The following is a 15,987-nucleotide window of genomic DNA, read 5'->3' on the forward strand; positions in this document are numbered from 1 at the left end:
CATTTGCCCCAGCTTTGGTCCATATTGGTCGCAGCTTTAGAGAAACCCACAGGGTAAGTCCAGATGAGAAGTGTATAGGAATTACTTTGTATTCCAACCATTTTAAAATCAGAAATACATTAAACAAATATTGGAAAATAAGTCTTAGAAATATCTTGCAACTCCTCCTGCAAATTATCTTTGTGGAGTTCTGACACAAAAGCTCTGAAGCTTGTCTGTTAATGATGTACCAAGATGTGTAACATGTCATATTTTACCTCAATCAGCTGTATTAGCATTTGACAACATCGTTTTCACAGTGAAAAGAGACACTTCAAACTAGTTGGAATTTAATAGGAAAATACCATGTATTTTCAAAATAAATATGTTTTAATAGTTACACTAAAAATAACAAAAAAAGAGTAGTAATATTGTAAAACACTTTAAAGCACCAATAAATATATTATTGTGAAAATATACTAAAAATGTGTGGCTGTACACACTCAACAAAAAGTGTAATTTAAATACAAATAGAATGTTGTCATCAACAGAGGACTGGAAAGCTGTGGGCACAGAGCCAGCAGCCGGCCTCAGTGAACACACCCTCAGGCCTCTAGTTTGAGGGTGTCAGCACAGAAGGTCAGTTCACACGAACAGCAGTGTTACAGCTGGCACATACAGAAACACAGTTAGGATTCAGAAAAGAGTCATTCTCAATAGAAAAAGGACTCAAAGTCTAAAGTCAGAATGAATGACTTTGAGTCTTGACCCACCTTTTGACTATTCCTGATAATATCGAGGCTTGCAGGTAGTACAATTAGTAATTCACACCTTTTAATGAATAATTTTTGCACAAAACAATCATTCATCAGTCATTCATTCCTTCAAGTAATTATCAAGTTACTGTAACAGAAAGAACTGAACATACCAGTTGCTGTGGCTGGTCCTGTCAGTTAGGGAGGAGTGGTGTGGTGTACAGGTGTCCTTATTTTACTTTATATTATTATTACCTTATTGACTTTATTCTCTCAAATAAATATCACTAGGTTGTTCCTTTAAGGTTTTAGCTATTAATACAGTGTTACCTTTGGCAACCGTTTACACTATTTTCAAGGATTGTCTTGGTTTTAAGGGTACAAATTAATTATTTGAGCAAATGACTTATTAATTCCACAGCACAAATAACTAATTCATGTCTATGTGTCAATATCTCAGGGGCATGGATGGTGAGTGAGGACGTTATCAGCATCTGGGTTAAAGACTGTGCCAATTATCATCCCCAGACTAGAGGCCTCAGCCTGATTGGATAGTCTTCACTAAATTAGGTCTAAGCTGAGCAGCAGCAATGAGACTCCTTCAATCCTCCATATGACGTGTTTTCAGACCCACAAGTGCAAAACCAGATGTCGATCACCGCAGTCCAAAATGAAAAACACCTGTGTTGGCGCATCATGCACGCACATGTTGGTGGCTGGGGTTTCTATCGGTCAACAGGCATACCATGATCCCCTTCTGGCTGGTGAGAAACGCGGCTTCATTTTAAATCAGGAATGTAAAAGCTTTGTCTTTCAGTCCCTTTTCCCACAGTCTACATTCTTACATCTTCTCCATTCAATCTCCACTCAGATTGAACAGTTGAGGACTACTAGCAAAAATAACCATAACACTGCATATAAATACTGAGAACAGAATACTGAACATATTCTATAAATTAGATGTAGTGTTCTAGCTGAAGGGATATCTAGTAAGTATATATAGATTATTTATGATGAACAGTTCTGTTGTGGATACGTGACACTCACAAAGCCATTGAATAAGGAAACTGGAAGATTGTGGATTTCTACAGTGAGCTGCTGATCTCATCTGTAATCAGCTTATCCAATTACTTCTTGTTTCTGTATATACCTACAGTGATATCCCTTTAGACAGCCTGGTCTCAAGAATCACAATACCTCAAAATGTAAATAATAAAATCTGTGCACAAAAAGAAAAACCGACAAAAAGACAAAACTGTTTCTTCCACCAGGACAGGGTTATATGAAGGATGCAGGACCAGAAACAGATAATGGTTTGTCACTTTTAACCCTGATGGAAACTCTTGTCTTAAAAGTGTTTCACTTGTCCATATTTAGTGATAGGCATAACCCAATCTTGATATAAATAAAAACATTTTACTCACCAAGGTTCACCATTAGCTAATCTTTAGTCCAGTTCTTGCAATCATCACATAATCCTTCCCTGAGGGTGGAAGGTTATCTTCACATTATCCGTTATTAGGCACATAACCTGCATCGACAGTCACTTCAGAAAACGGAGACTTTTCAAGTGTAGTCTCACGCCAGCTGGAGTCAGTCCATACAGTGACAAGACAAAACTTCATGTCACAGAAGGAAACAGTTCTTGGACCTGCCATTCAGTTCCAGTACAACAGCCGTTCCTCGACCTCCACCTCCTCGTCGTACTTCAATTTCCTCTTATTTTCTTCTTTCAGAGTTTGGAGACGAGTTCAGCTTCTGCTTCTGCTTCTGAGTTCACCACTCAAAGTTGTTGTCATCAGTTTCTTACTAAAAAATACTTAATATATTCATATCCACAGCAGACCAGCATCCAGTGAAGTCTTACATCAAAGAAAAGATTTCTCCTACCATATCTACTTATGAGAAGAACACCACTGAAACATTTCCCATTCACACGCCAGTGGCGCATTCGTTTTGCTTTAAAAGTGTCTTTTTATGTAGCAGCAATACACATTGTCGATGTACTTATAGTATATGTACACATATATTAATATCTTTAGGTGGAAAACAGACAGTGGCAAGATCTGCATCCAGAATGTCCTGTCTTGCGTTGTTATTTCAGGTTCTTGAGGGGAATGCATCCTTAGGTTTCAAAGTGCTTTGTCAAGAATAGAATTCGTTCCTAACAGTGTTCCTGGGTCTCATCTCCTCAGTTTGTCACATCTGTGTGGGACAAGATGAAAATCTGGTTAAGTGACAAGCAGGATATTGGATTTGTACAGCCTCGTGTCACAGAATGTGAGCATGTCTTGCACATAACTACTACATGCAAAATAAGGGATTTTTTTGGGACAAAGGTGGAACAGGAAGCAGAAGTGGATAATGACAGGGGTTGGGGTATGGGGGGTGGATGGTGTGGGTCAGTTTCCATTTCCTGGTACTTTCCTGTTTTTTTTGCTGTGTATGAAATATATTTTTTCACTTTGAAATGAGTAGAACATGAACACAGATTTAACCTTCATGTCACTACATTTTCTGAGACCATGGTAGCTTACTCTGGGGGCAGAGTATTAAATGGAACTGATGGATGGGGTGGAGTGTAGTGGTGGGGCTGAACAGGCACCTATCCTCAGTTCCAGAGACCCCCCACCCTTAGGTCCCCTCCAACATCTGACCTGAGCACTGGGCAGCCAATTAGAATCATGTCAGTAGTCACCACCCAGAAGTGTGTGGCTAACTAAACCCAAAGCACTGTGGGGGGTCCCTTGGGGGTCAGAGGCCATGGACGTGGCTGGGTCAAGAGAGGTTGTGAAACACAGCCTTATTAACCAGAGGGAGCAGCCCCAGCACCTCTCCATTTAGCTATATGCTTTCAAAAGAATTGATCCTCTCAGTTTCTTTTAGTGGTATGGCACTGCCTTGAAAAATATTTTGGAAAAAAACCCACTTACCTCAAGGTCCATTAACTAACTAATAGCTAATGAAACCTTTTCAAAACCCTTTCTACTTGTTGTATGTACTTTTGTCATCCAGCAAAAACAAGGTCAGTTGTTGAAGCTTATGTGACTGTTGCATCTTACAAGAGACAATGCAAGCACATACAACCACTAGGCTGCCACGTTCACATCTACAAACACCAACATAGCAACAAAAGCAGGGAGGAAACATGCATTTCTCAGCAGAAAATCTACACCGAAGTTAGTGAGAGACAGGTGAAAAAAAGAGGATTCAATGCATGTTGATTATCTTGTATATATGGTAAACAAACCTGCAAGTTCTTTTGTTTAAGTCAAGTTGCCTGGACTTGCAGTATAACTGTGTAAATTTGCAGGAACATTTACAGGTCAGAGGGTCCTGCACAAACAAGCGCTTTCTTCTCTCTGAGCAAGGTGCACAGTGGCTGCAAGGGAAGCAAAAGGGGGAGAGACAGAGAGAGAGACCTAAGATAGAGCAAATTCTACAGAAAGGGCACACACTGACAATCATGCAATACCCCCCCCCCCCCCCCACCAAACAATGGTTGACATTATCCTCCAGTACAAGGTGTCAATGAATATTTTCACTGACCCTGCCCTTCCACCACTGAACTCAAATGTTCTGGCCCATCATTCTGTTTCAACAGGATCACATATTAAGTCATATTAATAAAGAGGTAATTTCACTGTCTTTAATGTGATATAAAAGTTTAAGGGATATCAAGTTCAAAGGCATTACTGAATCGGGTCCAAATCTCAGTTATCATTTTCATGCTTGCAAATAATTCCAGTATTTCTCATATGCCCATCATCACTGTAGAACCTATAGTCAAGAGGCTGGAACCGAGGTCAACTGAGCCAACTTCTTCCAGCACTTTATAATAAATCCCTAAACGTCTGGTACTGCAATGTGATTGAGGCAGCACAATCAAGGAGAAGAGGCACACAAAGATGAAAAATGAACATGTAATAGTTTCATGGTGAGGTGGACACTACAGCTGTCGCAGTATCTCTTACAGTGCTCAGCTGATGAGACGAGGGTCATACCAGAGACACAACAAGTACAGAACTAGATACATAAGGGTAGCTGCTATGGTTCAAGAACAAACTATGTTTTGTCTCATAAATCTGACTTTGCTTGCACATCCAAAAAGCAGGATCAATTGTATATCCCCTTCTAGGCCTCTACAGGAAAACAAGAACAAAGCAACAGAAAGCAGAACTTCAGACCCTCAAGGCTACAATGTTCCACATGTACTTCTGTTGTGGTCATCTATCATGTCAAATGAAAAGAAATGTGGCAACAGATAAAAAGCCCAACAGAAAGTAAAAGCAGTAAGTACTTATCAGTGCAGCACACTACAGACCAGCAGACAGCCTTAAAGATAATCATTCATAACATGGCAAATACTATGGCAACTTTATTTCAATGCCATGGAAATAGAGTAAATGTTGTTGCAGATATAAAAAAGGGCACCGGTAGCAAGAGGAACCTGTGCCCAAAACGTTGGGCACAGGTTCCTCTTGCCCAAAAAGATCTGATTTTGTTGCATTAACGATCAAGGAAGGTAACACACATATTGCAGCGACAGCTTTGGTCTCAGAAATTCTGCTGGTGTCTCTGGCTTTCTGCCCTAATAAACAGATACAGACAGATACCCCAAAGACAAGATACCCCAAACAGACAATGGTACATTTCTAGTCATTTCAACTACTCAGAGCGCTTTTTCCTCATTCACCCATTCACACATCATTCATTCAGGAGGAATCTAAGTTGGAGGAGACTGTTCTTTCACACAAATTGTCTTGCCCAAGGACACTTCAATTCAATTCAATTCAATTTTATTTGTATAGCCCAATATCACAACAGAGTGTCTCATAGTGCTTTACAAAGTTCACTTCAACATGCTGACTCATAGCTGGGGATCGAACCACCGACCAACCGATTGATGGACGACCCACTGTACCTCTGAGCCACAGCAGCCCCTAATCTGCTCTAACCAAGTCTCCTCATTTGCAGGGTTGCGAATTGTTCCACAAGACTGAGCTAGGTGTATCAGGATGTATGTTCCAGTAACTGACTGACTGCATGAATGCACTGCACATCCTCTTTCTAACACCTCCGTTCCAGCTTGCCGCAGGGTAAACCCCGCTGCCTACGTGCACAGTGACAGGCAGACAACCAATACGCTGAGCTCCATTCAGCCCCATAACAAACGTGACTTAGCTAACATGATCCCGTCTCTCCTCCATTACTCCATCAGGTTTTAACACATCCACTCCTCTTATCCAAATTAAACTATGATTGAGAAGCCTCGAGACACACACACACCACATGCACACATCTGTCAAACATATAGACAGCCATGTGTCGACTGTGACAGCCAGTGAATTCCCTCAACCAACAACGACAATTCAACTCGGCTTCAGGCTCATCCTCTATTTACACGCCTGAAAATAAAAATAGGTTAACTGGTTGACACCTGTTTCTATGATTAGACTGGGAAAGTAGCTGAGGGCCGAGGGTCAGGTTTGTGCAACCGGAGTCAGAGTGCAAACAGCAGCGGGTGGTCTGAAGCCAGCATGGTATGCCTCAATCACTCGCCTCGCTGTTATACCTCCACCATAAAGCACTAAATCAGCTACCATAAAGAGAGCATGCTCAAAGTGTGAGAGCCCTGTAAAGATAGGTGGAAGATAAAACCTGAAGGTCCTACTCTGCAACTCCAACATCTAGAGCAAACATCATTTTACGTTATACTTTTGACTTCGATAACTGTGGCATCACCAAGCACAGTGACTTAACTCAGAGAAAAACAAACTGAAATATATACTTTCTAAGTCTGTGTAGATTAACCAAAGTTGAAAAAAGCTAGTACTTTGTGTTCAGACTTGACACTTTTTTGATACTGGCCAAACTGTCTGTAGCACTTAGCATCAAAACTAACACCAAAACTGAAAAACTGGCACTGAATATCTGGTCAAATGCGTAGACTTGTTTTCTTATTCTTTGAACAAACAGTTCTCAATTCAAATGTTAATTTGCCACTTTAGACTAGAAGTTCTCTCCAATGTTGTGTTTAGATTTTCAGAGCCCCAGTTGGAACAGATGAGAAAACAGAGAAAAACAGAAAACACGTACTTACTATTCTTTCTTTGCTTGAACATCTGGCTTTGGTCTGAAACAAAAAAGATGCTGAAATGAATTTTTGCTTTTTTTTCATTAGGGTCACTGTTTGAAACAATGTGAGGTCCATAGTCTCTTACCTGCACTCACACTTTTGATGCTCTGTGAAACTTAAGTGAATAGTATGTTGTGATACCATTGGTCTAAATTGTATTACCTTGAAGAGAACAGAGGACATAACAAGGCAAGAGTTATATTAAAACAACATCAACATGACTTTTCGCAATCAACAGTCTAAACACCACAGCCCTGACCGCTTTGTAACCGAATGGCTCAAAGACATGAACTGTCTGTGTTACTGTACATCCCTATACTTCTGCAGCTAATATCCACACCAAACCATGCCACAGGGAAGCTCTGACCACATGGGCATGGCTGTAAAAACAGTGCGCTGGCGTAAACAACATATCTCAGATGCCATGCCGCTTAACTTCACCTGCTCTGCTTCTGGATGGAAAAGATGCATCTCTCTCAGATCACCCACACATGCAACAAGTGTACAAAACAGATCCTAGGCCTGACAGTTCTTTTCCTTTCATTAGTACACTCTAAGAAATTGCTGTAAATTTACGGTGAAATTTCAACAGTAAGATCCTGTTATGTTTAAATACATGGTTACCCTGTATAATAACAGTGTATAACATTATTTTACTGTATTATTACTTCAAGAAAAGAAAACAGTAATTTCTTGTATTTTTTGCAATGCATTTTGGGAACAAGAAGGTGAGAGAGGAGGAGACACGTTGGAGAGTGGAGTTTGAAGCCAAATTGTTATCTAGTTCCATCACCACAACAAACAGGTGAGTTTCTTACTGCTTTGCTAATTAGAATAGGCAAATTATTACTTACTTAAGTTGGAGTCATTTGTAAGATTAGCATTAGCTAGGCACACCGTGAGTGAATTCTTTGCTAGCTAACTAGCTAGCGCGACCTTAACAGTTGCTAAAGGGGAAAACCCCACAAAACATTTTCTTGTAATTTCAAATGTTGGTAGGGGTTGTTATATGGGTATGCAATGCCTTGAGACATATTAATATTGGTTCAATTCATGCCCTGGCTGGGCTTAGTAAATCAACTACAATATGGAATATCAAGAACATTAAACACATGTATATAATTACAGTATGTGTTTTTCAACACCAACTCTGAACATGCACTCTTGTTTTTCAGGCGGTTCATCGGGATCAACCCTGAGCGGGGCACAAAGGCTGCAGGGGGCAAAGGAAAAGGCAAGAAGAGAGCTTCTCCCTCTGGTCTCATGGATTTGAGTGGGACTTCATATAGTCAGTTACACACATACACACACATAGACATGCACACACACACACACAGACACACACGTAGTTGCTGCTGTTCTCAGTTCTCAAGCAACTTTTTTGTTTTGTTATTTTAGTGTTTTAAGAAGAATTTAAGTTTTATGTTATTCTCTATGTTATGAGAAAGTGGGTTAATCCTAAGAGCCACCAAACTCTTTTTGTTTAACCTTAAAAAGGTTACACAACCTTTGCACAAGGTTTTGGCAAGTAGTGCAATACTTGTTCTTGTTCTTGTTGATACTTTCAATAAAGAGGCATGGTTTGAGAAGACACTTTGAAGTTTTATTATTTGTCTTGGCATTTTAAGTTGCAGTTTCACAGGCTATGTTTCTTTATCACATTAAAACATGGTGTTTATAACATGACATGCAAGAAGTAATTTATCAAATCACTAGGTTTAGACAAATAAATATATTGTCTATTTTGCTAGAAGGAAATGAATTAACAACAAGGTGTAGAAAAAGTGTAAATAAACGGTAATAAACTGCTAATCTTTTCAACAGTACTTTCCTGTAAAGGTTTAAAATAACAGCTTTTTGCTGTATTTATACTAACAGTAGTTAACTGTAAATTTCAGCAACAGCAATATACCGTTAATTTTACAGTAATTTCCTGGCAACCCTACTGCCAGTTGTTTACCGTTTTTTAACAGGGGGAATTTCTAAGAGTGTATGTATGTCTCAATAACTACAAAGGACAACTAACCCGACCTGTTTGAAAGCACGAGCTGGCTGTTTGTGCTCTCAAATTTACTGGCTATTTCCTCTCTCGTCATAGTTCAAAAGAAAGTAAACCTCTATCATTTCCGCACTCACCTGCAATGTGATGTTGCGGGTTTCTGTGGGCACACACTCCATTGCTTCATCATTGCAGCAGCCTCCACAGCGGTTGAGGACCACACAAGAAGGGATATAGGTGTGTTCCGTGTCCTCTGGGTACTCTTGGAAGATGCCCACAAGCACCTCCCTGGGCTGACACATACTCTTGGTTATGACGTCTGTGAGAAGGATGACTGAAAAACAACAGAGACAAGAGAGTGCAAGAGAATTCATTATCTTTTCATCATCAGCATCTTTACAGCCAATGGAAAAGGTGATTAGAAAAGCTTTATCTAAGAATGGATACTTATGAAGCCCAGCTTCCTGTCTTTCTTTTAACATTTCTTGGCCAGACCAACAAACTTTGTTTGTGCCCGTGGCAATCCTAACTGTTCTTGGGAAAAACTAAATTAGTCTATCTCAAACTGGCTAAGAGTCGGGGATGAAAACAGTCTGCCTAAGATTTGGTGGACATGGACATTAAATGTTAGATGACACCGTAATACAGAGCAACTCCGAGTAGCATGTGCAAAAGTAGAAAAAGTTTAATTCCAAGGTCATCAAACACTACAAGCAACCCACATTTAGGAGTAGACAACTCAGAATCTATTTCTGTGACTATGACACAAAAGCTAATAAGACATAGAAGGGATTTCAGTGGTAAGAGTTACACTAAAGTGGCTACACAGGAACATGACCTCATGACTGAGTTGGTATGGAGAAGCAACACTATCATATTGGATATCAAATTATATCTACTGCAAGTGGAGTGTGCTGAACTATGTAGCTGAAAAGTTCTGACATCCCCTTTGCAAAACTGCAATACAGATGACACACAAGCATCAAGTAATATTTACTGATCAAGAAGAGAACATTGATTAAAGAATTCTGATAACAATGTCAGATACAATCCTGAAATGCAGAGCTAAGACTTAATGAAGCTAATTGATGGACCTGTCAGACGTCTTACTTTCATCCTGTTTGCAGCCCAGAATAATCCATCTCACAGTTCATCAGACTGGATTCCCAGCCACCCCCGGTTAACTCTTGTCCCCATGACCTCAGGCACTGTGGCGCCACGGTTGACCTCTGACAAGTGACCCCAGGGAGCCCACTCCTGTACGGGCTCTACCACTGGACTAATGTTACAGACTGACTGTGCGTTGAGTAGTTGTATGATTATATACACTGCTCAAAAAAATTTAATTGCTCATTGGATCTTGATGAAAACTAAATATTCAAGATCAAAATCTTTACTGTACATTGTGTAATTTGTGGAGAACAAAAAGACAATGGAAACCAAACCGTCACCAACCGACTGGGGGCTGGATTCAAAATCACACCAAAAATCAAAGTAAAAAATTTCAATCACAGGCTGATCCAACTTGCATGAATGTCATCACAAATCATAATGTGACTCAGTAGTGTGTGTGGTCCCCACATGCCTGTATACACTCCCTACAATGTCTGGGCTCCTGATGAGACAGCGGATGGTGTCCTAGGGGAGCTCCTCCCAGACCTGGATCAGGGCATCAGTGAGCTCCTGGACAGTCCGTGGCGCTACTTGGTGGCATCAGGTGCACTGATAAATAACATCCCAGAGGTTCTCAATTGGATTCAGGCCTGGGGAACATGAGGGCCAGTCAGTGGAATCAACACCTTTCGTCATCCAGGAACTGCCTCCACACTCTGACCACATGAGTCCACATTGTCCTGCACCAGGAGGAACCCAGGGCCCACTGCACCACTGTAAGGTCTGACAATGGCTCTGAGGACTTCATCCTGGTACCTAACAGCAGTCAGGGTACAGTTGGCAAGTGGAGGTCAGTGCGACCCTCCAAGGATATGCCTCCCCAGACCATCACTGACCCACCACCAAACCGGCCATGCTGGATGATGTTGCAGGCAGCATAACGTCCACAACGATGTCTCCAGGCTCTCTCCATTACAATTTCATTTGAAAAGTCCTGTCCACTGGAAGCCACATTAGTTTAGCTGAAGCAGCTGTTGAGTAAAATGCTCTCACGTCACAGTGGAAGCTCTTTGTTAAGACATCTGATATAGAGCCTGTGGACAGAGGGAACCTCCATTATGTCAAAGGCAGCCCTCACAGAATGGACCACGCTTTTTTACAAAATTTGCCACACCATGAATTACTCAGCTCTGTTACTAAAGACTCCTGCTACAGACTACTCTAAAACACCTGCTCCAGGACAGTGAGCTACTGGAGACACCGGCTGCGTCAATTTTCTTCATGAGACAGTCAGCAGACAACAGCCTCAACAAGTCCTTCCTCTTAACCACAGTTACATAGATGTGCTCGGTATTACATCATCCTTTAGTAGATAAGTCTTGTGACACTCTACAAGTCTCCTATCATCAACAAATTTAATGACATGACTTAAACCAACAGTGAATGTACCTACTAACAAGTATTGTTTGTGTGTGTGTGTCAAAGCCTGATTCCTCTGAGCCATAGAGCTCCACTCACACTCACTACCACAACCACAGCTGAAGATAATGATTGCTCTACAAATGAAAATGTCTTAAAAACGTCTTTTTTTAAGGGAAAAAATTTTTTATATTTGGGCAGGATTTTTGGTGTTGCCTCAGTAGGAACCAGTGGAAAAATACATTGATCCACATCGTGGCTGAGGTGGGCTTACCAAGTAATTTTAATAATGGCTCAGACAGCAATCAGACCACAGTCTTATCTCCATGGATATGACAACTTTTGGCAGGTGGCATGATCTCTGACAGTGTGGGTGTGTGACGGACAGCAGCATGCAGGTGGTAGATTTCTTTCACCTCTTCAAACACAAATAGCAACTACAAAACTTGTCCGCTGATGCTGTTTGTAGTGTCTGTGTTTTCATCCTTCAACAACCAACCGGTCCGACCTTGGCCCCAACACAACAGTGTCACTGTCAGTCAAAAACAGTCTGGCACTGAACCACCGCTGACTGACTGTTTGTTCATGCACCGACTGTGACTCCACCAAAAATTGCTGGAAAAACCAGACACATAAAACATGGAATGACTTGATGAATGGATGATTTCTGCCTTTTCCCTCACATTAACTTTTGTTTTAGATTCTGCATGATTTTTATGGCAGCTCCAAAGGTCAGGTTTCAGGTCAGACCTTTCATCACTGTGAACTTTCATTCCTGTCTGCTCTGTACAGAAAAACAATCCTCAGCTCATACTGAAGAAGAAATCCCCCCCGACACATGTCAGAGCTTCACACTTCAAAGAAACAAAGCAAGTCAGACATAGATACAAATGTTGACATGTTCACTAGATGGCTCTATTGCCATCTGGCCAGCACAAAGAGGAAATGACAAAGCTCTTTTAGCGATAAAACACTTACCCTCATTTTTCCTCAACTCCATACCCTTGTTAATGCTGGCAGTCTGTAAGAGATGCACATCAGACCAGGTGTTAGATTATTGTTATCTGCATGCAGCACTGCCTCCATCACATCAAACAAAGTAAAATTATCTGTCTACTGAACTTTTTATGTGCACATTGTAGTACATGAAAATATGTAACAGTTTTATATTTTACATGCAGCTCATTACATGAAAAGATGGTCCAAGGCGATAATTCATGGATCATTAAGGATAAGGTGTCATAAGAGGTGTCAAACACTAAAGACGAGGTTATTTTAGGCCTTACTCTCCCATCTCTGCCTGCTACCAAGTGTAATCACTTAGCTCCAAATACAGAGCTGAGGATCAAGGCTGACTCCACCTTCAACAGTAAGGTTACTGTATGTTAACCACACGGTAATACATTACATTCAAATGCAATTCTACACACCCATTTGGGAAATGAAAAGCTTGGCCTGTCTGCTCACACTGACTGAACTCCAGACTCTGATGTCTCCGATCATGTGAGAATGAAAGCAGATAGTGCTAGCATTATTCCAACATGGAAGTCAGGGCACATTTCAGATTTACACTGAGCTTGCTAGGATTGCTCGGATATGGGTGTTTTATTTTGCAAGGTCCAACAGGAACCAGCCTGTGTTTGCATGGTGAGCACTTGACGCAGCGAACAGGCATCCTCCAGAGATCACTGTTCACCCTCTGAGGCTGCTGCAACCGGCGAAGATATTGCGTGAGAAAGCGGGTCGGCCAATGTGGGAACGAGGTGGGCATCCCGCAGGGCGGTAGGACAGGAGAAACCGGGTCTCAGCTTCCACACACTCCGAATCACCGTGAGAAAAAGTAGACTGGTACAAGACCCTGCGGCTTAATATCTGAGAGGACTGACTACACTCCCAACTATGTTCAGGGCTTAGCGCTCATCGAGGCCAGATCTCACACAGCCAACACACTGACAAGGGAACTGCCTTACTAGTGACTAAGAAAAGTCAAACAAGTACGTTGGTTTAATCAACTTTACAGCACAGTATTCCCTCAAGCCAAACCAAACCAAATGGAGGCATCGATAACGAAATTAAATTTCTTACAGAGTGAAACAACACTTATTTAATCAAGCATGTCTCTTTATGTCCAAGACTAAATAACCTATTTTCGAATAGAGTCTGGCTGTGCAGGGCATGTCCTGGGGTAGCAAGCTAGCAGGTAACAAAAGGGTTCTATGCCTAGTAGTAGTTAATCATCTCATCCAAACATGTTCCGAGCTGACACACTGGAATAAGACGTGTGTGTGTGACCAGCTGTGGAGAAGTGAGAGAGAGAGCTGTGTAGCTTGGAAGAGAGAGAGAGAGAGAGAGAGAGAGAGAGAGCAGATGTGCCTGTCTGTCGGTGCAGTAAAACACTCACCTGTACAGTGGATAGGTGAACCGCTGCCAAAAGGATTTGTACCAAAGTGACAACAAAGTTCATGGTTGTAATTCCGCACGATGAGTCTTTCGTTTGTCAATCGTTTAAGAGTAAAAACACAGTATCACCGAGGTGACACACAAAGGGGCACAAAACGGGATGTGTTAAAAGTGGGCGACAGATCTCGGCTAAAGCAAAAGCAGATCCATATCTTCCGCACGCATGTGGCACGTTGGCAGGGACCGTTCGGTGTCAAAGCCGAGAGCTCACCATGCAACTAACATCGCTCATCCACAGACAAAGACACTCTGATGGGTCCTAAAATCCACGCTGGAACCGAGACCTCAGGAACACAGTGATCCTCGGGAAATGACAGTAACCGTAGCCACAGTGGAAGCGGGAGATGTGCCGGTCAGCTCACCAACTTTACGCACCGGTGTCTCTCTTTACGCTCATTGATCCCACAGCGTGTGGGGGTGTCTGTGTGCGGGTAGAGCAGCTCTGTGTGCCGGCACAAAGTGATCCTTTGGCTTTCTTCTGGAACGCTCCCTTTTGGTGTTTGTTCTGCTTCAGTGTCCGCCCCTGTACTGTGTCTCGGCCTCTCCTCTCTCATTAAATCTCACTGGGGAGGCATGGGCAGCGGCTTGTTTCCGGCTTCGCAGCGGTGCTAGTCTCTGGCGGTCTGACCCTTCAGGCGACGGCTTGTGGAGTTCGTGCGTTGTTGATGCTGTAGCTGCGTCGCTACAGGCGGGGCGATGGGAGGACCCAATGGAAAGGGGGCGGGGGCTTGAACTGGGCCTTCTTTCCACACACACACACACACACACACACACACACACACACGAGACATGCGTGATGACATAGTCTGTGTTATTTAAATGTAGTTGCTGTGTTTCTTTAACAAATGATCATTATTTCTTGCTTGAGCTTGGAGTTATTTGCTAAACAGCTTTGTTGACCACTGTCAACAGTCAGTGAGGAATGTAATGATGATAATAATAATTATTATTATTACAGTTTTACAGCAATTATTACAGGGCAATTTAAAAAAGAAACCTTATATAGAGATCTATCTATCTATAAGAGCAGTGACTGTACATACAGTATGATGTTTATCATGGTGTCTATAGTAGTTTATTCTAGTATTTGTTTGCTTCATGTAGCCACATTCTATTTTATTTTCATATACCATATCATACAGTAATGTATTGTTAAGTACCTGCAAACTATAGGTATTATAACACATAGGCTACAGTACACTGTACGTGAGATTGTTGAAATAATTGTGATTCTTAAGTTAAAATACATTAATTGTATCAAATTGGCTGTTTTAACTCGATTCATTGATTTCTGTGTGAAAATCTTCCTATAATGTTCACATTAGGTAGACACACCTTTCTTTCTTACATTTACTTTTTACTTCTTTATACTACTGCTTCTTTATACTATACTACTATGCTTACTACAAATACTACCTGACTAGACTCAAAAACTCTCAACTAGATACTAACACTGACTTAGAACTGGAACACTTGACAAGACGATCCGGCACAGGACTGGAAAAACACAAACAACATACACACCAGGGAAGGAGGCACAGGTGGAAACAATCAGGGCAGACAATCATAGGAGCAGGGAAACACACAAGGGCAGGAAGTCAAGGGGCCTGAAACAAGAGGGAAAAGTTGAACGCCACAATAAAACAGAAAATACAAAACATATGAACTAACTTTCAATCAATCAATCAATCAATCTTTATCTATATAGTGCCAATTCATAACAGCGTTATCTCAAGACTCTTTCCATAAAGAGCAGGTCGAGACCAAACTCTTTAATTAGAGAGAGACCCAACGATTCAGGAATTCAACATTAAGGATTCAAGAATCCCCACATGAGCAGCATCAGATATTATATTAGCCAACAGTGGCAGGAAGAACTCCCCTTTAACGGGAAGAAACCTCAAACAGAACCAGGCTCAGAGGGGGGGGGGCTTTCTGTCAGGGTCCGTGTTGGGTGGAGGTTGGACAGAGAGAGAGAGAGAGACAACACAAACAGCAACCAACATACTAACAGCAGCTATAGCACTGACAATAGGAATGTTTAGATTAGATTAGATATTGTTTATTGATCCCTCAGTGGGGAAAGTTTGCTGTTACAGCAGCTCAAGGGGACAGACAAAAAC

At 41.6% G+C, this 15,987-nt stretch overlaps 1 protein-coding gene across 2 annotated transcripts; it reads right to left on the bottom strand.

Moving 5' to 3' along the window:
• Positions 1–361: 361 nt before the first annotated feature.
• Positions 362–14,491, bottom strand: vegfaa (vascular endothelial growth factor Aa). 2 transcript variants are annotated; one of them, XM_070835728.1, is made up of 7 exons: positions 13,806–14,491; positions 12,383–12,425; positions 9,010–9,206; positions 6,959–7,035; positions 6,838–6,870; positions 2,649–2,939; positions 362–2,492 (listed from the first exon to the last, which is right to left on the bottom strand). In XM_070835728.1, coding segments are annotated over exons 1-6 (414 nt in total). In that variant the 5' UTR covers positions 13,869–14,491; the 3' UTR covers positions 362–2,492; positions 2,649–2,938. The 2 variants fall into 2 exon arrangements, with proteins under 2 accessions (XP_070691829.1, XP_070691828.1); XM_070835727.1 differs by lacking the exons at positions 362–2,492; positions 2,649–2,939 and adding an exon at positions 3,876–4,116.
• Positions 14,492–15,987: the final 1,496 nt, after the last annotated feature.

This window comes from Pempheris klunzingeri, chromosome 8, assembly GCF_042242105.1.
Source record: "Pempheris klunzingeri isolate RE-2024b chromosome 8, fPemKlu1.hap1, whole genome shotgun sequence".
Classification (NCBI taxonomy): Eukaryota; Metazoa; Chordata; class Actinopteri; order Acropomatiformes; family Pempheridae; genus Pempheris; species Pempheris klunzingeri.